The sequence below is a fragment of the Rutilus rutilus genome (genome assembly GCF_951802725.1).
Source record: "Rutilus rutilus genome assembly, chromosome: 13".
Classification (NCBI taxonomy): domain Eukaryota; kingdom Metazoa; phylum Chordata; class Actinopteri; order Cypriniformes; family Leuciscidae; genus Rutilus; species Rutilus rutilus.
Genome location: NC_140218.1, coordinates 9,779,244 through 9,801,544, shown reverse-complemented (window position 1 = coordinate 9,801,544; position 22,301 = coordinate 9,779,244). Strand labels below are relative to the sequence as shown.

General features: G+C 37.0%; 2 protein-coding genes across 4 annotated transcripts in view; one reads left to right on the top strand and one right to left on the bottom strand.

Annotated features, from left to right (window-relative positions):
- The window catches only part of dlgap4a (discs, large homolog-associated protein 4a), a 196,647-nt gene that overhangs the window by 146,066 nt on the left and 28,280 nt on the right, over positions 1 to 22,301 (bottom strand). The window lies entirely within an intron of this gene.
- On the top strand, positions 19,984 to 20,970 carry LOC311302379 (putative inhibitor of apoptosis; the record flags this gene model as incomplete). Its single annotated transcript, XM_084428196.1, has 1 exon — positions 19,984 to 20,970. The coding sequence occupies one exon, from the start codon at positions 19,984 to 19,986 to the stop codon at positions 20,968 to 20,970; it is 987 nt and encodes a 328-aa protein (XP_084284322.1).

Sequence of the window (22,301 nt, the reverse complement as noted above, 5' to 3'; positions counted from 1 at the left end):
TATATTTGAAAGCCGATAACCGATACATTGGCCGATAAAACTTATTAGATGGGACTGTTAAACAGAGACCAGCATAAAAGAATGAAGATGAAATAAGACAAAATAAAAGTCCCTCTTTCGACACATCGACCAAACAGAAAAACGTATCGGCCAATGCTGATATTTAAAAAAAATGGCAAACATCACCGGTTCATTAAAAAATAAAATTCCCCAATCCCAGACATTCATATCTAGATGGGATTTGATTTCTCAGAGAGCAGAAAAGAAGTAATTTGCTCTTTTACAGAGACTGTGTGAAAACACACACACAAAAAAAAACACAGATGAGTTTAATTCAGATGAGATTTAAATCACAAATCTGTGAAACACAAATCCCATCTGAATAAGCAGAACAAAACCGTTGAATCTCAGCACTAGTCAAAACACACATTACCAAACACACTAAATCACATTCAAAAAAGACAAAAGACTGTCAATATTCTGTCCGTCCGGAGACACATTATTTGTGACAAGCTGTGTTTTGCTCTGAACGAAAATCTCACCATCTGGGGAATAAATGTGGGAATATATTTTCACCATTTCCAGTGATATTCATTTTGCTGTCACAGATTCGTTGACTGGTCTGTGCCACCTTATAGCTGTCTAATTCACACTCGCCCACACATGAAAGTTCGTCGTGTAGGTGTTCTCTACCTGGAAGACCCACTCAAGACTAACAAGCTAGATTGACATGTGATTTACTCAGTAACACACACACACTCACGCAGATATTGCAGTGGGTGGAGGCTGAAGGGTTGTCAAATGAAATCTTTATGGGGTAAATGGCCAAATATCCCTCTTGCCTTCCCATTTAGAGATTCATCTGCTCGGTAGCAAAATCCCATTTCCAGCCTGTCATCCACCCGTGATGATTCCACTGGGAAGTTCAGTTTATTTAGAGTCGTAGAAAGAAGCGCTGCCACTCAGCGGGTTCATCCAGGAGCTAATGGCTGCTTAGCGCTCCGCTCTGCAGAAATTCATACATAATGCTTGGCGTCTGTGGAAGAAGCATAACTCGCGCTATACGATGCAGCAGGCGATGGAGAAATCACAAATGAGATCTCTTTAATATCTCAATATTTTCTCTTAGGTGTCAATGAGATTAAATGGAAATGTGAGAGACTTTTCTGAAGAACAGAAAGACCCTAGTCATCAGAAGAGATCTCACTAATGTATCAAACTGTGTTGAGATTTGCCAGGATTCCAACATCTGTCAGTCAATCAAGTCAGAGATCTCAATATGAACTCAAACATTTCTCATTAAGACCGCTATAATTAGGGATGCACTGATATGAAGATTTTGGCCAAAACCGATAATTCTTTATATTTGAAAGCTGATCTTTTAAATCAAAAATTGTATATGTTTTTGAGAGCTTGATTACAAAAACAAAAGTCTCACCATTAAAAGCCATGTCTCAAGCACACAATTATTGTCACGGTTGGCTTAGATAGGAAGACGAAGACAAACAGATTGTACATCTAGTTCTCCAAGCAGGCAGGATGAAAACAACCATACATAACAGAGATCAGACAAAGACAGAGTGAACTGCTGTGAAGACAGGAGGAACTAAATAGCAAACACAGATGATGGTAATTAATAGGACACAGGTGATACAGATGAACTAATGATGGTAACCAGGGAGACAGACTAGAGGCGGGACACTGAACATAGGAACATGTGACAAATGACAACTAACTGAAAAGCCCATGAACACAGTGGTGACAGTTATAATGTTCTCATTATAATCGTATGTCGTCTATATGACAGACTTGTGATGCGCATGTTGTACTTTACTGTATGTAGGAACTGTAGGAGAAACATTTGAGATAAAAACAGAGTGTTTGACATGGTAATGGATATGACAATGTTGATATGTTTGGTCTTGCTGGAATATACCTGCTACACTACTTCTACTGTTATTGCTGCTGCTGTTATTGCTGCTGTTGCTGTTATTGCTGCTGCTGCTTCTGCTGTTATTGCTGCTTTTGCTGTTATTGCTGCTGCTACTGTTATTGCTGCTTCTGTTATTGTTGCTGCTGTTGTAATTGCTACTGCTGTTATTGCTGCTGCTGCTGTTGCTGCTGTTATTGCTGCTGTTGTAATTGCTACTGCTGTTATTGCTGCTGCTGCTGTTGCTGCTGTTATTGCTGCTGTTGTAATTGCTACTGCTGTTATTGCTGCTGCTGCTGTTGCTGCTGTTATTGCTGCTGTTGTAATTGCTACTGCTGTTATTGCTGCTGTTGTAATTGCTACTGCTGTTATTGCTGCTGCTGTTGCTGCTGTTATTGCTGCTGTTGTAATTGCTACTGCTGTTATTGCTGCTGCTGTTGCTGCTGTTATTGCTGCTGTTGTAATTGCTACTGCTGTTATTGCTGCTGCTGCTGCTGCTGCTGTTATTGCTACTGCTGCTTCTGTTATTGTTGCTGTTGTTATTGCTGTTGTTGCTGCTGTTATTGTTATTGCTACTACTGCTTCTGTTATTGTTGCTGATGTTATTGATGCTGCTGATATTGCTGCTGCTGCTGTTGCTGTTATTGCTACTGCTGCTTGTTATTGTTGTTGTTGTTATTGCTGCTGCTGCTTCTGTTATTGTTGCTGTTGTTATTGTTGCTGATGTTATTGCTGCTGCTGATATTGCTGCTGCTGCTGTTATTGCTGCTACTGCTGTTATTGCTGCTGATGTTATTGCTGCTGCTGATATTGCTGCTGCTGCTGTTATTGCTGCTGATGTTATTGCTGCTGCTGATATTGCTGCTGCTGCTGTTATTGCTGCTACTGCTGTTATTGCTGCTGATGTTATTGCTGCTGCTGATATTGCTGCTGCTGCTGTTATTGCTGCTACTGCTGTTATTGCTGCTGATGTTATTGCTGCTGCTGATGTTATTGCTGCTGCTGATATTGCTGCCGTTGCTGCTGTTATTGCTGTTAAGGATCAATCAGCCTGTGCCATCTAGAGTTTCATTACAGAACTTTGTATTTTCCTTTATATCAACAGTTTATCTTAGACATCAATGAGAATAAATGGAGACTTTTCCTAAATAAAACACCCAAGTGTCAACAAGATTTTCTGAACAGATCTCAACAAACATCTCAATCTATGTTCAGATGTGCCAAAGCCTGCAGTCAAAATACTCAGCATGTCAACCATTAACACATTTGCTTCTGTTTTGGATATTTAGGGAAAAACATTTGAGTTGAGAGATACAGTAGGCCAAACAGAGAAAATACACAGCATTGGTGTTGACTGATGAATTTGCACATGGGTGGTCTTAAAGCATATTAAAAAACACCACACAGACATATAAACAACATCAAAAACTTGATTTTCGCCACAGGGGGTCTTTAATAAAACGAATTATACTGCCTCACAGTATATGCTAAAGCTAAGTGTCTTAAGCAGTAAGCAAAAGTGTTCTACTCTCTCCCCTGGAAGTAAACGTGAAAACATGTTTTATCTTTAGCTTTGAAAAAAAAAGGTGGGTGTATGAAAAAGATCTCGTCAGAAAAACACTTATGGCGCATCACGGTACGTGTAACTACATGGCTCAATCTGTGCAGGTTGGTAGGATCTGTCTGTTGGCTTTTTCCGGGTGTTTCTCAGGGTGAAACAGGGTCTTTAACAAGCATCGCCACACTGACAGAGTTGTCACAGCGACAGCGTTTCCAATAGAATACCTGATTAAACCGCCACAGTTGTCAGACCGCAGCGCTCATTTACAGTCTGAAGCCATGCATTTCCAATAGCAACACCATGAATGAGAGCGAGAAGGCAAATGGAGACACGGATCAACAGTGGAAAGGCCAGAAAGCAGGATTAGAAGATCAGATCGAGATGAACGCTGAGAAAATCTCAAAGTTTGATCTTCAAAGAAGAGCTCCTGATTTCTCAAGCAGAAACTTCACATACTGTAATACCACGAGACCAGAGAATCGCTTTACACAAATTTCACACAACAGTTCTCTTACAAAACCATGTGAGCTGACTAACTAGAGCATTGGCCACTCAAAAAGCCAAACTCAAATATGAATCCAAGATAGCAGAGTCAAGAAAAATGTCAATTATTAATATATTCTAACCATTACCAAAACAAATAGATAAAAAAAAAAACTGTTGTTAAAAATTGACACTTTTACCTAAAACTCATGTGTATTTTTAGTAGGGATGCATAAAAGTCTTTTAATAGCCAAACACTGTTTTATGGTAATAAACAATACACGTCCAATATAAAAATGTATACTACTTTGTCTAAACAAAATGCTATTTATTTACGCAATTTTATCTAAAAAAAAAATAAAATAAAAAAATATTTCAGTTTACAAGTGAATTTAGGCATCACAACATTATGATGTACAGTAAGACAAACAAATATTTTTATTTTTACTATATAATTATTAAGAGATCTGCTAAATTATACTTTTAAAAGCGATATAAAATAAAATAAGAATATATATATATATATATATATATATATATATATATACATTTAAAAAAGATTACACATACAATGTTACGACATTTCAATTAATACAAGAAATGTTTTTTTTTATAATTTTCTAAATTATTGTATTTTTATTTATGTATTTTTATTGCATTTAATTGCATTATTTGTATTGCAAACGTTACAATACAAATATTTCAAAACAGAATGTGGAATTTTTTTTGTGAGTTTCATTATACAGTATTTATTAGTATAGGCCTACTAAAAGTATTAGTCATTATAAGTCATAGTGTTCTTATGACAAAGGTTGGATCTGGAAAAATACATACACTGTCCAAACAGCCTTTAGTCAAACTGAAATGCATTTTTTGTAAAACTTATATATGCAAACTACAAAGACTGATCTGATCAGTATGAAAATTGCAATAAAAATAACACCACTGCAAAAAAAAAAAAAAAAAAAAAATCTGTTCTTTCTCATTATTTTGTCTTGTTTTCCAGTACAAATATCAAAAAACTATTTACCTGAGAGGCAAAAGCTTTAAGCTTTTCTGAAAAATACAGAGTAAGAAAATAATTTGCCATTGTGCTGAACTGAATGCTCGGTCCAATCAAATTCACTTCGGTTTGCAGCACTACGGCATTTAAATATCTGAGCCGAGTATCGCACACCCAAACTGCAAGCGGTGAGAATTGCATATGAAAGGCGCATCACAAAACATAAGAGAGATCACAATAACGCTTGCCATGGTGAGATCCCTGGAGATTCTCACCTCTCGTACGGAGGTTCAGACCAGCCATCCGAGCACAATGCGGCAAGCGTCTCGTATTAGCATTGAGAGAGGAAGACAGCGAGACGCACATACTGATGAGGGTTGCAGAGGGTTTGCGTGACCCAGGTGCATATAGATGCTCGTGGACAACAACTGCAGAAACATGTCATTTACATACACGGCGTCCCTTTGATCTGCTGAATCATTGTTAGTTCTCCATACAGAAGAGGACATGTTTATTAAAAATCTCTTTTTCCATTCATTTCACCCAGTAAACACACACACACACGCTCACAAAAACCCCGAACAATAGGCCGAACTCTCAGTGAACTGACACTAAACGTCTCAGCGGATAAACTCCATCCGCGTCTGACCGTCGAGTGACTCGTTCCCACTGTCTCACCTGTAGTTTGTTGCACCGGCATCTGTGTGTCTCACGTCTTTTGTTCCACAAAGAAGCGCTGTCACCGTCTGACAGCATCGTTCTGCTGCGGACGCTGAGACATTCACTGGTTTCATGGACTAAAGCAACACATTCTGCTGCTCTATAGAAGTGTTGAACTAACAGCCTGTTTATCACCTGATGTGTCTTTTACAAAGTCTTGATTTGTTTTTGGGCTCAACGAGAGCAGGTTTTCATGTTTAAAAGTTCAAAAACATATTATTTTCCTCATATTCTCCATTGTTGCAGCTCCTCCGCTCATGGGTGTGTTTCCCGTACAACGTTGTAACTCGCTGCTTCACCTCGGTACGCATCGTTGAAGAAATCAACTAGCTAGTCACGACTGTTTCCCAAAATCGTATTGTCGTATATTGGTCGTTCAACCATGTTGGTTAAGGATGTCGTGCACGTGGTGGAGTAATAACTTATTTTAATGAATCTGTTTGAGATCGAATTAACGCTAGATGTTTTGCTATAAATTACAGACATCTGACATCTGAGGACTATTTATCACTTTTCTCAGTTATTTTGCTTTATTTCCATATTCAATCATAGGCTCGTTCTTATCTAATAGAGCACGTTCGCACATGCGCACTCTTCAAAAACAACGCTTTAAATCTCTTGACAAACTGAAAGACGTAAATGATATTTGTGTGTATTCTAAATAAAAGATATATTGTACTGAATGTCAGCTTGCTTATTTTGCTCAAGATAATGATTTATTGAGTCCACATGTCATGCAAACCAGAAACTCTGCTTCTAACCACAGATCGAGAGCTGTCAATCCAAACACAACTCTGCGATGTTTGCAAATGTTCGTTGGAACGATGGTTTCGGAAACACCGACTCGTTGAACTGCTGATAACAACGGATAGTGATGGGGACGAGACCGCCAATGCCGAGTCCGAGTCAAGACCGAGTCTTTGAAGGGTCGAGTCCGAGTCGAGACCGAGTCCGTTGGTTTTCAAATTCAGTCGAGTCCGAGTCAAGACCGAGTCTTTGAAGGGTCGAGTCCGAGTCGAGACCGAGTCTTTGAAGGGTCGAGTCCGAGTCGAGACTCGGTGTTTCAAGTTCAAATCCTCCCATGTTAACCAACGGACTGTTGGTTAACATGGGAGGATTTGAACTTGAAACACGGAGTGTACTGACGCCTTTCCGTGGTTAAAACAACATTGCTTCTTATGTTTGTTCATGTTTATTTGAGGCTATAAATTAACTAGAAGGAAGAGATGATCGGTTCACGAGCAGCTTTAACTGATTCTCTACAGCGATCTGTCACTACACATTTAAGAGCCACAAAACGGTATTTATTGTTTAAATTTCTTTTAAAAAATGACCAAGTTTGAAAGGCGAGACTTTGTTTAATATGTTTAATATCAAAAGTAACCGAAAAGTAACCTGGTCTGTCCTGTCTGTCAGCATGTTGTCAGTCTCCTCTCTGCTCCGCGATGTATTTTTCACTGCGTGAGAACATGGTGTGGCGTGAGTCAGAACGGTGTAGCTTGTCGGACATAGCGACAGTAACTAAGGGGGGCGGGTCTTTGCGAACAGTCAATTAAAATTTTCTAGTGGTATGTATTGTAGTGGACTAGTGATGGGACGAGACCGCCTATGCCGAGTCCGAGTCAAGACCGAGTCTTTGAAGGGTCGAGTCCGAGTCAAGACCGAGTCTTTGTAAGAACAAGTCCGAGTCGAGTCCGAGAAAGCAGAAATCGGTCTCGAGACCGGACTCGAGTCCGAGACCGGACTCGAGTACTACATCACTAACAACGGAACTTGCGAACATTGTTGACTAACGATGCTTTTGGGAAACACACCCCTGTTTAGTTCCTGTCTCTATGAAGCCCCTCCTTCTGAAAAGCACACTGTGCTCTGATTGGTCAGCTGGAGCAGTGTGTTGTGATTGGTCAAGCGCTACGAGTGTGTTTGGGAAATGTCCCGCCCCTTTCCATAACTGCCAGTTTCAGCACACTACTAACTAACTCAACCAGGCCCCGCCCCTTTATTCTGCGTATTAATTATTTAAATGAGGAATATTCTGACGTGTTTGTTCCTTGAAGAAAACTCAAGACTACAATGGAGGCGTTTCAGGGAGTTCAGAAACACTGACACTGATATAGAGAATAACTCCTGCTGGAGGGACCGTTTTCATTCTCAAACAACAACATTACACACTAAAGAAAGATGAACATGTGAAACGTAGGTTTTGCTTTTAATATATGAGATGGGAACTAAACTGAATAAATTGGTCACACCTGAATAGGAACTGGAACAACAGGAAGAGGAATTTACAGAGTTTCCTCTGTAATGATTCTCCTTTGGCCCAGAATCACATCACCTTCCTTCCTAAAGCAGTGTGCGGTGGTGGAGAGACGCTTAGTAAGAGTGCAGGGTGCAAACAGAGTAAAATAGTTATTTAGAGCCTCTTATTTCTGTCTCTTGTCCTATGATGAATCCCTAACACGCTCATTCTGTCCTGAGTGGCTGAAGAAATGGGACACGGCCTGCAGTGATGCAATCCGAGAACAATCCGAGCGCTAGCAAGAAGATCAGAACTATTATGCTCCACTTTTCTGCCACTCAACCTCTTTAATGTGGCCGCCCGTGACCTCTGATTCTGTACGCCTCAAACTCTGAAGGGTCAGACTCTATCAGCATGATAACTAAAGAGTTGGACACTCTCTGACAGTTTGTTTCTCAGTATCTTTCTTACACTTTCTTTCTTTCTTTCATTCATTATGTTTAGAATGGAAGCATACTAACTGAATACTGTACAGAATACACTACAGTACAGTGTTGAAAATATCTTCATATTTTGACAGCAATGACAACTTAAAGCTGTTATTGAAGTTTGCGGCGCAATATTTGACCAAAAGGGTAAAAATTACGGTCATTAATGTCTCGTTAGATCCAGCCTTCTGCCCGCTTTAAATCAGACACAGAGATAAAGTAGTGCTTAAGATTAACATTTATTTGAATGAACTATAGCATTTATTTGAACGAGAGCGAAAGAGATAGAGATGCGGGGTGCTATCTAATGTCTATTAACAACGGAGATTGTAAACCAGCAATGTTACCCATTCATTGCAGAGAAATATAATGTAGCTATTTTATTTGTTAAGTTTATTTGCTCCTGAATGTTTCTGTGTATATTTGTGTATATATATATATATATATATATATATACAGGTGCTGGTCATAAAATTAGAATATCATCAAAAAGTTGATTTATTTCAAGAATTCAACTTAACAGGTGAAACTAATATATATTATATAGACTCATTACATGCAAAGTGAGATATTTCAAGGTTTTATTTGTTATAATTTTGATGATTATGGCTTACAGCTTATGAAACCCACGAAATCAAAATCCCAGAAAATTTGAATATTACATGAAATCACACAGTAATTACACAGTAATACCATGGTCATTGAACCAGGTTTTGGTGCTTTTGGCAGTGTGGGCAGGTGCAAATCCTGCTGGAAAATGAAGGAAGCATGAAGTGCTCTGAACATGTCCTGGTAGACGGCTGCGTTGAGTGGACAGCACAGTGGACCAACACCAGCCGATGACCAACACGACTGTGGAAACTTCACACTGGACTTCAAGCATCTTGGATTGTGTGCCTCTCCATTCTTCCTCCAGACTCTGGGACCTTGGTTTCCAAATGAGATGCACAATTTGAAAAGAGGACTTTGGTCCACTGTGCTTTATTAAATCCAGAGTCAACGCAGCCGTCTACCAGGACATTTTCAGAGCACTTCATGCTCTAAAGCTATATATATATGCTATATATATATATGCTATATATATATATATATATATATATATATATGAACAATTACATAATTATTATGATTGGTATTTTACTTCTGGAAGCCATGTGCTGTGATATCTCTGTGTCTGAAGGAGCAGCGGGTCCTCTGACTGTGAATAATGCAGACGGTCGTGTGTCTGTGTTAAACTGCTGCACTTTTTCTTCTGCTAACAGAACAAGTCTGACAAGGTCAATAGAATGTGCCGGCGCAGTTCTGATCTGTGCCAACCAACGCATGAATTCACTGTTTCCATGAACCACAGCAAAAATAAGAGGAGACATTTCTTCAGATCCAGAGGTGAAGAGCTGAATCATTTGTTTATAGTGACTTCCCAGACTAAATACTGCTTAAAGAAACTGTTTTCAGATAAACAGTCCTTTTGAAGAGTGAATGCATGCTTAAGACCTTGATTTGATGCATTTTGAGCTGCAGTGAATTAAAAAAGATTTTACTTGTTTTCCAGCACAAATATCTAAACATTCTTAAATCAAGATACATTTACTTGAGAGGTAAAGTCACATCAGACAACAAGTCTTGATTATAAAGGCATTCATAATGCATTATATATGTTTATAAATGATTGTAAAGTTAAAATGCATTATAATATTTGCAGATTCCTTGTTGCACCTGAAATTGGTTGTTTGTTATGGTTTTTAATGCTTTATACTTTCAAAAGGTGCAGAAATGACTAGATATGTATATTAATGTATTAACTGTGGTTACAATTATTATTATTATTCACACCATGCAATGCATTATAATTACAATGCATAATAAATGCATTAAAAACACTTTTATAAAGCATTATATATAATAGCTTTGAGTAAAATGTCACAAAAATATCTACAGTACCAGTGGGTTCAGACAAATAAACTCGTTTTCTCCATAGTTACTTTTTTTTTTTTTTTTTTTTGACCTGAATGGCAGATTTTTTAAAGTATAAAATCACTTAATTTTTTATCAATTTTAATATCTCTAATAAAATATGCAGCACATGATTATTAGGTAAAAATGAGGAAATGAATTAAATATCATGCAGATATGATGGCAGGATTAAAACCAGTCATGAGAACAGATTCAAACTCCACCGGCTTAAACTGACAACCATTCCAACCCCAGAGATTAGCTGGATACGGCATGCTGGGAAAAAGCAAGAGAAAGAGAGAGAGAGAGAGAGAGAGAGAGAGAGAGAGAGAGAGAGAGAGAGAGAGAGAGAGAGAGAGAGAGAGAGAGAGAGAGAGAGAGAGAGAGAGAGAGAGAGAGAGAGAACGTTTTTGGTTTTCCCAGCAGGTTTAGTCGTTTTCTCCTTCATGTATTCCTGAAGCTCTTGCTCTGGTTGTATTTCCCCCCTCATTCATCTCTATTGGGTTCTTTTCAGCGCTGATTAAATTAAAAAAGCAACGGCTCCACTGAGGACAATAATACAGAGCAACAAAAAACGCTTTTGGAGACCCTTGGGAGACACTTCAGCAGTTACAGAGTGGGCCGATTACACCGTGAATAAACAGCACCGCGTTCAAGCCTTCCGCTTCCCTCTGTAAACACAACTAGCACAACCCAGAACGGCCTCATGCTAGCGTAGCGTTACAGTAAGACATCCTGCAGTCGGCCGAAACCAACAGGCCTGTCATGACAAATCACGCTTTACATCCATCAGCTCGTAGAACTGACCGTTGAAACGATCTTTACCAATCAAAGCAGAATACTGTTTCATGAAGCTAAAATGACATTTTCAGGACATACTTTCCCTCAGATCTGTTAAAGGTCAGTGTTGTTTACAAGACCAGGCCAAGGGTCTTTTCTGGAATAGACTTCATTGTTGGAGTGCGGTTCATTAATGGAATTTTTTTCTTTCTTTTTTTTGCTTTAATTCTATAGTTAAGTAAGAAATACTTCATGCAAAAATGTAAATTCAGTAATCATGTACTTAAGACAACAATTTTTTTTTTTGCATCAATTTTTTTTTTTTGTTAGCAATTATACAAATTTCAGCCTGTTCCTCACAAAGTTATTGTAAGTAGTAGTACTTATGGGGGACATTGTGTCAAAATGATTTACGACTTTGACCTTTGACCTTGTGGCAGGTTGAACTTCCGGTGACCTTTATGATTGACAGGTTGAACTTCCGGAATGAGGTCATGGGATTAACCTTTGCCCTTCCTCCCTATCGATCATGTTATATGACAGTTAGTTTTGAACTATGACCTATGTAGGACTAAATCATAATTTTTTGACGGGTAGTTTTAATTATATTAACAGAACAGATGTTTTTTGCCGTTTGTTTGAACTTTGTCCCAGTTATGTGTGTGTGCGTGTGTGGTTATATGGCTTGTGTCAGAGACCTGCGCCCCCACCGCAGTGAAAGTGAGAAGCGTATGTCACACAAAATAATCTCATCCTTTAAAATAAAACATACATTGAAACCAATTATTTTAGATGAATAAAAGTGTATAAAATAAAAAGCTACTAAAACCTATTATTTTAGAGAGTTGAAAAGTATGTCCATACCATTGACGTCCACAAAAATAATTAACCTAAAGTTGAAAAACATACATTTAAAAAGCGTTTAAAAAGCTTACTAAAACCAATTATTTTAGATAAAAATTACATAAACAATGTACTCTTTAAAAGTGTATAATCTAAATCAATTTAAGGTTGAAAAAAACATTTAGTTATTTCACATTCCTATCCTTTATATAATTTATAATATAAATTATATAATAATTATCATGCTAAAGTTCTTTTTAAAAGTGTATAATATAAATTATATAATGTAAAGCAATTGAACTAAAGGTTGAAAAACATTCTATCCTTTAAAAGTATATAATGGAATGCTTACACAATATATCTTACTAAAAAGAATAAAAATAAAAATCTTCTTACATGTTTGTAAGTCTGGACGGTCTCTGACTTCAGTGATCAAGATATCAGGGGCTGAAATTATTTCAAAGTTTAAATGATATCTTGTTAAAAAATTGTTTTAAATTGAATACATTATTAAAAGTTGTAATAGAGTTGTTAAATTATTAAAAAGTGGAAATACAAAAAGACTTTCTTCCTGAATGAGCTTACCCTGTCTCAAAACATAAGGGAGCCGTGCGCGTGTCTGTGTCCGTCTATGCGCGCCTCCTCTTCCTGCGAGCTCTGACCCCCCTCCTTACAGTGTAACTGTCAAGTGAATCTCACACTAACAAAAGTTGAAACCATGTCTTTAAAAGTATAATATAAATATCTTATTGATCCAATTGTTTTAGTTTTAGATGAATAAAAGTATATAAAAAAGCTTACTAAAACCAATTATTTTAGTTTTAGATGAATAAAAGTATACAAAATAAAAAGCTTAATAAAACCAATTGTTTGTTTTAGATGAATAAAATCATCTTACCTTATTTTAGAGAGAGAGTTGAAGTATATCCTACCATTCATGTCCACAAAAATAATTAAACTAAAGTTGAAAAACATACCTTTAAAAGTGTATAATATAAAATAAAATATCTTGCTAAAGTTGAAAAACATACCGTTCCTTAAAAGTATAATATAAATATCTTATTGATCCAACTATTTTAGTTTTAGATGAATAAAAAATGACTGAGTTAAAATTAACACATCAATGTCCATATTGATGCCCACAAAAATAATTAAACTATAGTTGAAAAACATACCTTTATAAATGTAATGGTTATAAAATAATTTTACTAAGGTTGAAAAAATATTCTGTTCTTTTTAAAAGAATATAAAATAAAAAGCTTACTAAAACCAATTCATTCAGCTGAATAAATAAAATCATCTTACCTTATTTTAGAAAGTTGAAGTATACCATTGATGTCCACAAAAATGCAATGTATGAATGGATTCAAAATTGTTTTACACAACTGAATTCACAGTCATTCCTGAAAGACCTCACACTGTCTCAAAACATAGGGAGGCGTGCGGTATGTGTGTCAAAAAGTAAAACACACGTGTCTGTGTCTGTGTGTGTGTGTGTGTGTGTGTGTGTGTGTGTGTGTGTCTATGCGCGCCCCCCTTCACGTGAGCTTTGACCCCTCTCCTTCGCATACCAATGCACAGTGAGGAAGGGGTTTCCTAATATCACACTCACAAAAGTTGAAAAACATACTGTTCCTTAAAAGTGTATAAATAAAATGGTTATATAAATATACTGAAACCAATTATTTTAGATGAATAAATAAAATTCATCTTACATGTTTAGAGTTACAACTCTTGAACTTACGTGTTCAAGAAGCTGTTGAGAGCTATAAATCACAGAGGTTCTCTCTCACACCAGCGTCTCTGACTCAGAGGAGTGTATTCAGTGATGGGATGAGACATTTTGAATGGTGTGTTAAACTTATAATCCTAAAAGTTTAAATGACATCTTTTAAAAATAAAAGTTTATAAAACTTTTAATAAAAACTTTAATAAATTATTAAAAGTCTTAAAACAAATATTCTACAACGATGGTCTGTGGAAAAATTTGACTTGCACTTAAAGTATTTTTATTTATTTATCATGGGTATGTAAAATCATTTGAAATTTGAAGCGTCACAAGTCATCTCACGCCTGTGAAATATTCAATAATTTCTTAAGTTGTATCTGTGAGAAAATGACAACCACATAGGCCTATCTTCAGAGAGAGCAACCATGAAAACATTTAGAAACTGGGAATCTTCCAGAAATAAGGTCCTTCCGATCAGCGCTGAGAAAGAAGTTACTTGACAATAATGATAGCTTCAGGATATCGGATGACAGATGAGCCTCTGTGCATCGTGTCAGAGCGTATGTCATGTTAGTGACTTTCCATACTAAATTTATTTCAAATCGTAAAAGTTTAAATATTGTTTAAATTAAATCTTTAAAGTTTGAATACATACTCATCTTCTATTTATCTTTTAGAAGTCTTGTGTATGATATAAATTATTTTGTTTAACGGTGACCTAAAGTATAATTGTTATTAAACAATGTCTGGTCAAAACTTTAGGTGGTCGTCTTAAATCTCATTTATATGAAAAAGATTCAATCAGCATTTTTTTTGTCCATCTGGGGGTTTAAATTTTTATGGTGGGGGTTTTCCATAGCTGTCCCGTACACCTAAAAACGACCATCACAGAAAACTACATTTAAAAAAAAAAGTGAAATAAATAAATAATTGAATAAAATGTAAACAAAGTTTTAGCTAAATAAAAACACCTTGCATTTCCAGAGAGGCGAAGTAGTTCTTTATGCACTGATAAAAATAATCCAAAAAAGCAAATAGTTTAAGTTGTCATAAACAGAGCAAAAAAAAAAAAAATCCTTCAGTGATAAACTACAGTGTGAACTGAAGCTTCAGACCCTCACAGAGACTAGAGGAGGAGTTACAGACCAGATGAGTCTCGGGGGACAATGTCACAGTAAATTTAGTCTGCTAACGCCTTTCCAGAGTACATCCAGAGTTTACACTAATTTCATTTAAAAGCATAACCTTAAAAGTTTAATCAAATCTTTAAAAGTTTTATTAAAATCATATCTTCTTAGAAGATTTATGTATTATTGTTACTAAGCAGCGTCTGTCCAAAAACTTTAGATTGTTACATACAACATACAACAGACAACATGAAACATGTTGTCAAAGTTTGTCACAATGTTTTTTAAGAAATCCGAGGACTCGACATTGCTCTAATTTAGACTAGGTTGTATCATTTGGAAAATCAAAGTAAAAAATCACACATCGTCTTAATTCAAAGCATGATCTTACTTTTTCTACGGTAGCTATGATCTATTACACGTATAAGATGTATAAGATCATATCTCCCGAACTAGGGTGAAACCCTTTACTGAGAATATACCACCGGTCATCTACTCAAAATATATGTAGAAGTTTCAAATGTTAGCATTTGTTGATGGTGGCCGCGTGAACAGACTTTGGGGAGAGCTATAGCAGAAAGCATGCCCTTTGACCTCCTCGATTTTGGAGGCTTTTTTGTTAAAGATTTCTCCCATCTACTCTCTTTTTTTTTTTACTTTGGTAAATGTGTCAAGAAGCTATGACAACGTGTCTTCCGATAGCGCTTCGAGTTTAATTGTACATGTTCTACCGTTCTATATAATGATTTACACAACCAAGCTTGTCATTTAGACCGTAACTTTGACTTACCCGTCGAGAAGAAAGCAGGCAACTTCCCTTTCAAAATCTTTCTCCTTCATTAGCTCTTTTTCACCTGGGAAAAGCTATCCCGATATTTATTTACATACCGATAAATTAAATTTGAATTTAATTAAAACTTCTCCTGTGGCTCGGCATAACTATGATCCAGCATTATATTGTACCGTGCAGTGCAGCCTTTCAAATGTGCCGCGGGAAGTATCAATGTCTCCCATATGGTCTAGCGGTTAGGATTCCTGGTTTTCATCCAGGCTGCCCGGGTTCGACTCCCGGTATGGGAAGACAATTTTTTTTACATTGCCAACAAAATTCAAGTTATTCAAGTTCATCAATAATCATTTTTAGTAATTCATAGTCTTAGAGGCCTACACGAACTGCAGAAACAAGCAGTTTCTTGAAGATTCAGTACTGAATCATTTTCACAAATACAATTATATTGAATTCAGAAAATTTCACTATGGAATACTTTATCATAATTTTAATTTAGTACGTCATCATTTCATCTCATAATTATGACGCATAGTCATAATTTCAACTTTTTTAAGTCATCATTTCGACTTGTCATAATTATTACTTAATCCAGAATTACAATTTTTGTCAATGACGCCTTTTTAATGTAATACTTAAAACGTTTTTAAGTCATAATTTGGTTGTTGACTATAGTAGTGTTGAGTTAGGCTAGTGCTTTTTGTCCCTCTCTGCTCTTTTTCAAGATGGCGGAACGACACGGAAGCCTCCTTGGACTTACCCGTCCCATGTAAATAAAGATTAGAAATTAACTCAGATCATTGGCACAGATCATTTTACACCCATGAGGACTTATTTTATGAATACAGACAATGATTTTAGCTAATAAAAAAACTTTAGTTTCAGATGTTTAAATGACAACATACCATTTTTCAATCTACACATGAGAGACCTTCAGAAGTTTCAGAAGGCCTTCAACGGCTTAGGTCCGTTGGCGAAAACACTGCATGTGTAAGGTTGTTTTCCAGATTTTCACCCAAAATCAAATACTGTATGACACTTTTCAAAGTTAGAATAAAAAGACCTGTTGTGTTCTGACACAAGGCCATTAACCGGTTCTTTTTTTTTTGTTGCTTATTTCTACAAACATTATCATGGTTTTGTTTAATCGTATTCATATTTATCAGGTTGATGTTTAGTTTAGATGTGGATGGCTAAGTTTCAGGCATAGTGCAACCAGATTTATCTAACATCTCACAATGCAAAACGTTGTAAATAAACATGTTCAAACTGTAATTTAACCATATTTTATTAATATTATGTTGATTTAAAGTTTTTGTTATTAACTAATACCTTTATCTTTTAACTAACATCTGACCCCAAATAAACAGATAATGGAATGTTCACAATCTACACTATACAGTTAGATATTCTCCTACTTGTATCTTTGGGCGTATTTTGTCACACCGTAGTGATGCAAAGTTCCACACCCTATGGACTAACTTTAAAAACAAAACAAAATACTCTCTATATATATAAAACATACACAAATAATTACTTAACTAAGCAACTGTTTCTTAAATGATCAGACACTCACCGCACCGATGTTAACTTCACCATATATTGTGTTTTCTACCATGATTGTAGTAACTATTGTCCCACCATTCTTCTGGTCAATTGTTAAGTTAAGCTGATTAGGGATCTGAATTAATGGCTGTCCGAATGATGTAGAATTATTATGCAGTCGTTGTGGAAGGTTGTTAGGCTGTTGATTTGTCATGTTTCCAGAATGTGTTTGAATGCTCAGCGTCTGAACGTCACCATCTGTTAAAAAATGTACATTTTTTAAGAAGATTGAAGATTGAGAAACATATTGACTACTAACAAAGTAAATTATAAATCTTTTCCTACGTTTGATATTCTTTTTTCTGATTTTTTTCACTATGGACTTGATCCTTTTTAATGCTGTTTTCTCTCCATATTTATTCTGTAGTTCCTCTACTGTGTCTTCCAACCTCCCTGTTGTTCTTCTCCAGCTGTGCTAACCAAAGACAAACAGTTAGAAGAATATAATGTATGTACAGCAAAAATAAAGTTGGTCATTAGTTGTTAGGGTTAGATACACCTGTAGACACATTCATACACCCGTTCGCCTGTTTTCATTTAGCATACACCAGAGTTCAAACATTCACTTTTTCAAAGGTCGGATAAGCTCATAAATATGGCAACCGGCTGATGCTGCAGGTGTTAGAGCACATGATGGACGGTGAACAGACGCACAGCAGGTTAAACCAGAGTTAAAACAATAGTCTATGTTAGGACAATAGTAGGCCTATCTGATAATAGCTGATAACGGTCATAAAGTACGAGATAAGGTGCAAGTAGCTAAACTAAACATTTCATATTTGACAGAATACAACGACAAAAATAATCAAAATAATCAACTTTTTTCTAATTTCTTTTTTCTAAATTGTGATTTAATGTGAGAGGAGAAGAAACACATAACAGCCATTTTCATCATATTAATAATGAATGTGTACAATTTAATAAACATATTTACCTAACATCCATAGCCTTCAGTAAATTAAGGCTAAGTTCCTTTTTGTGGACAAAGTGAACTTTGGAGCGCTTAAAATTGTCATTTGGAACTCTTTTATCAAAAAATATGTTGATAATGATTAGTTATGCCAAATGATAGTTTGGCATGGGATTGTGTGTCCATAGGTTAGTGAGAGAGCGAAATACTTTTATTATAGAAATGCCTATTTTTTATTCTATTCTTTAATCCATGCATAAAATAGGTTTTTATACCTGCTCAAGTACTTCTTGATGAGTTTCTTCTGTATTAAACAGCGAATCTTCTCAGTCAGATCGTCGCAAGATCTCAGGAATCCTCTCACACTGCTCGTGTTCACGAGCTCCATCGCTGCACTTGTGTGTATGACTCGAACAATTCAAACATCCATAATGCGCGCCAAAACAGCAGCGCGGAGATGTGAAGCTTTCCTGATGACAACACCCTATTCAGCCCCTCCAGTGGGGCGGACCCCAGCCTGATAAATATTTCAGGACATTGCACGCTCTACTCTAGCTCTACTAGCCTCGGACTGCTGCGCTACTGCATCATCTCATTGATCAAAAGTTGAAAGTCCTGTTTGTCTGAGCCTGACGCAAACTTCTGACCCACAAACTTCCGACCCAAAAACACAAGGCACGATTGTACCGCAAGGACTCAGGAGATTGCAGGAACATTCTAGGAACGAAAAGTGGGAAAAAAATTCGAAAAGCTGAAAAAAATGGCGACGCAAAACCTGATGGAGAACGACTCCCCGTTGAGTTCTGGCGATACGGGGTACAATTATCCTCCGGTGTGTGAGTGCGCCACGGGCAAAGAGTGTCGTTTAAGAGCTGCGCTGGACTCTATGTTTAAAGATCATTTTAGAGGCCAAATGGTTGGCTTGATGCACAGGATCATCGACGCTGCGTGTGATATGAAAAAAAATTGTGCGCAGGATACCAAACGTGTGACAAATCTCAAAAATGAAATGGATGACGTAAGAGGTTTGATAAAGTCATGGCCTGATGTAACCCCCATGTTTTTTAACAGCAAAGAGCCGATCGGCGTAATCCTCAGAAAAGTTCTGGATGTGTTGCGTTCATGTTCTGACGAATTCGAAATCACAGAGATACTCGCTATTTGGACATTTGTAACAGATCTCTGTGTGTCACTGGTGTCAAAAAATGCAAAAACTGACGTTGGTGAATTAGTTGAAAGTCTGGTCAACTATACCCTGGAGCAAGACATGATAGCCTGCGGATATTTTCTATTCTGGTTAGACCATCTGTAAATGTAATGCTGGTCTATCATTTTCTTCAATGTATGAAAGTATAATGTTGAAATAAAAAAATTACAAAAAGACTATTGCGGTCATGTCTGAGCTCATAAAAATTGTATTATAATAATAATATTTAGAATACTATATGATTTAAAAGATTAAATATTTGTTTTCTGCATTTTAATTACTGTATTCCCGAGGCGGCAATACAGTTGTATCATATCAAATGATACAACTAATTTGCCCGCCGTGTACAGAGCATAAGAAAGGACATTTTGTGGTGTTGTTCTTGTTCTCATTACATTTTTTAATAAGATGATGTGTTCTGTCATGGACGACTAGACACTAGGCATGGGATGTCCGGCAGAGAGAAGGGCTTGAGTCTTCATCCAGAGCCTTCATCAAAAGTGCCTTTTCCCCGCTTCGCAACGAAGCCATCCTCTTTCCGCCCCTGCGACACCCGTAACATCGACCACCACGGCATCCGTTTCAGGCCAAATGGAGGATCGGGTGGGTTACTTAAACATGGCATTCAGCAACCTGACCCTCTCCAGACCCATTTCCTCCCGTGGAGTTGAGGATATGTCTCACCAGCGCCCTCCGGCTTGTCAGAATCCTGACATGCGTCGGGAACAGGAACGCCTTGACACCTTTCAGAATTGGACTCTTGCACCAGTAGCTCCGGCCGAGCTTGCCAAAAGTGGTTTCTACTACCTTGGCCAGGGCGACAGAGTGGCTTGCTTCAGTTGTGGAGGCCAGCTTAGCAACTGGGAACCGGGAGATCTGGCAGTATCAGAACACCAGAGGCATTACCCCAACTGCCGCTTCGTTCGAGGTGACCGTGCAGATAATGTACCTTTATCTGGTGGCGGTCTTTCCAATGGATCGGCAATGCAACAGTGTGAAGACAGGTTGCTCACATTTGTCTACTGGCCCTCAAGAATAACTGTTCGACCAGACCAATTGGCTAAGGCTGGTTTTTACTATGTTGGTCGTAATGATGACGTGAAGTGCTTTTGTTGCGATGGTGGACTCAGATGTTGGGAGTCTGGTGATGATCCATGGGTAGAACATGCCAAGTGGTTTCCAAGATGTGAATACCTGCTGCAAGAAAAGGGCCAAGAGTTTGTTCATCAGATTCAAGCAAGATTTCCAAGACTATTTGAGCAGCTATTGACTAATGGAGACAGCGACTCAAGAGAATTTGTGAGAGAACAAGAGAACAATCCTGTGGTGAAGTCTGCTTTAGAGATGGAATTTGAGTGTGGCCTGATGGTCCAGACAAATGAAGCAGCATCACCGAGTCAAGATCTTTCAGACTTGCCTATGGAGGAACAGTTAAGAAGACTTCAAGAGGAGCGCACCTGCAAAGTTTGCATGGATAAGGAAGTGAACATTGTCTTCATCCCCTGTGGTCACCTAGTTGTGTGCAAAGAATGTGCGCCTTCTCTGAGCAAGTGCCCCATATGTAGAGGATTGGTCAAAGGCGCCGTCCGTACTTTCCTATCATAAAGTTTTCCTATCATTTGGATTTAACTTGATGCATAAAAACAATCCAGTGACAACAGTGACAACAGTTTTTGGATTTACAAACATTCAGAAAGTAGTTAGGATGCGCATGCTTTAAGTTAAGAATAATTTTGCGCAGGCTTTAAGTTAATTTGACCTACAAGATGTTGAAGTTTATAGACCTTTAGCGTATTGAGTTAAAATTAAAACGTGATATCCATATTGCATCATTACCGAATTCAGGGCTGTTTAATAACTTCAATAGTGATCAAGCACCAGCTGATTTAAGTTTTTCTTCAAACAAAAGTAATTTTCTGATAAATCTTCGTACACCTACATGTGTTTTGTTGTATGCACAGATTTTGAGTATCGCTTATAGAAAGAGGCGTCCTTGTCTTTATTTTTAAAAACCTAGAACCAGAGAACAGAGAACCTTGTGCGGCATATCCGCATAAAGGGTTAACATATACATTTTAGCATTATTTAAAAACTAGGATGATATAATAATATAATGTAAATGTCTCACGTGAAGATTTGATCAAATTAAGCCAATTCATGCGAATACTGTCGTATATGAACAAAGAGATATATAACAAATATGATATCCGGGGGGAAAGTGTAAAGAAAACGCCATACAAAACATTACAATCACACCCGGCAATTCGATAAGTGTTAAAAGTGTAAGGAAAATAGACAAGCTACAATAGATTGAGAATGGTGATGTTAAACAATTTCAAAATCTTTTAAACAAAGTCTTGTTTCAGAGTCGATATGCTCCGGTGAAAACTATGTGAACTTTGATGAGGCCGAGAACAATAGCGCTTTTATTTAACAATTATTTTCAATAATATTGAAAAACGGTTCAATAATGTTCAATATAAACAAGAATCCAGGTATAAACAAGATATAATAGTTAGACGATTTATCTAACGCTTGAAATTGACGATAGGTTAAAATATTTCGGCATTCTACCGAATAAAAAGAAGATCATAAAAAGAAGAACAATTATTAAGACACAACGTCTGTTTTCTGGATCGGGCCTAAAAGACGGATGCCTAAAACTCTGGTGTGGACGGAATAAAAAATGAATCACCCCTTTTCACATGAATATAACACTTATCAACCGTAATTCATTAGCTTAACCATTGTTTAGCGACACACACACAAAATAAGTGTGTAATAATAATAACAAAATAAGTGTAATAGTTAGACGAGTTTGAAGCGTAATAGGTAACAGAAAAACAGCAATACTCATCTTTGTTTCGTAGACATAGCAGAAAGATTTAGTCAAACACTATCGTGTAGAAGGATCTATAATGTATAGGATACATTCC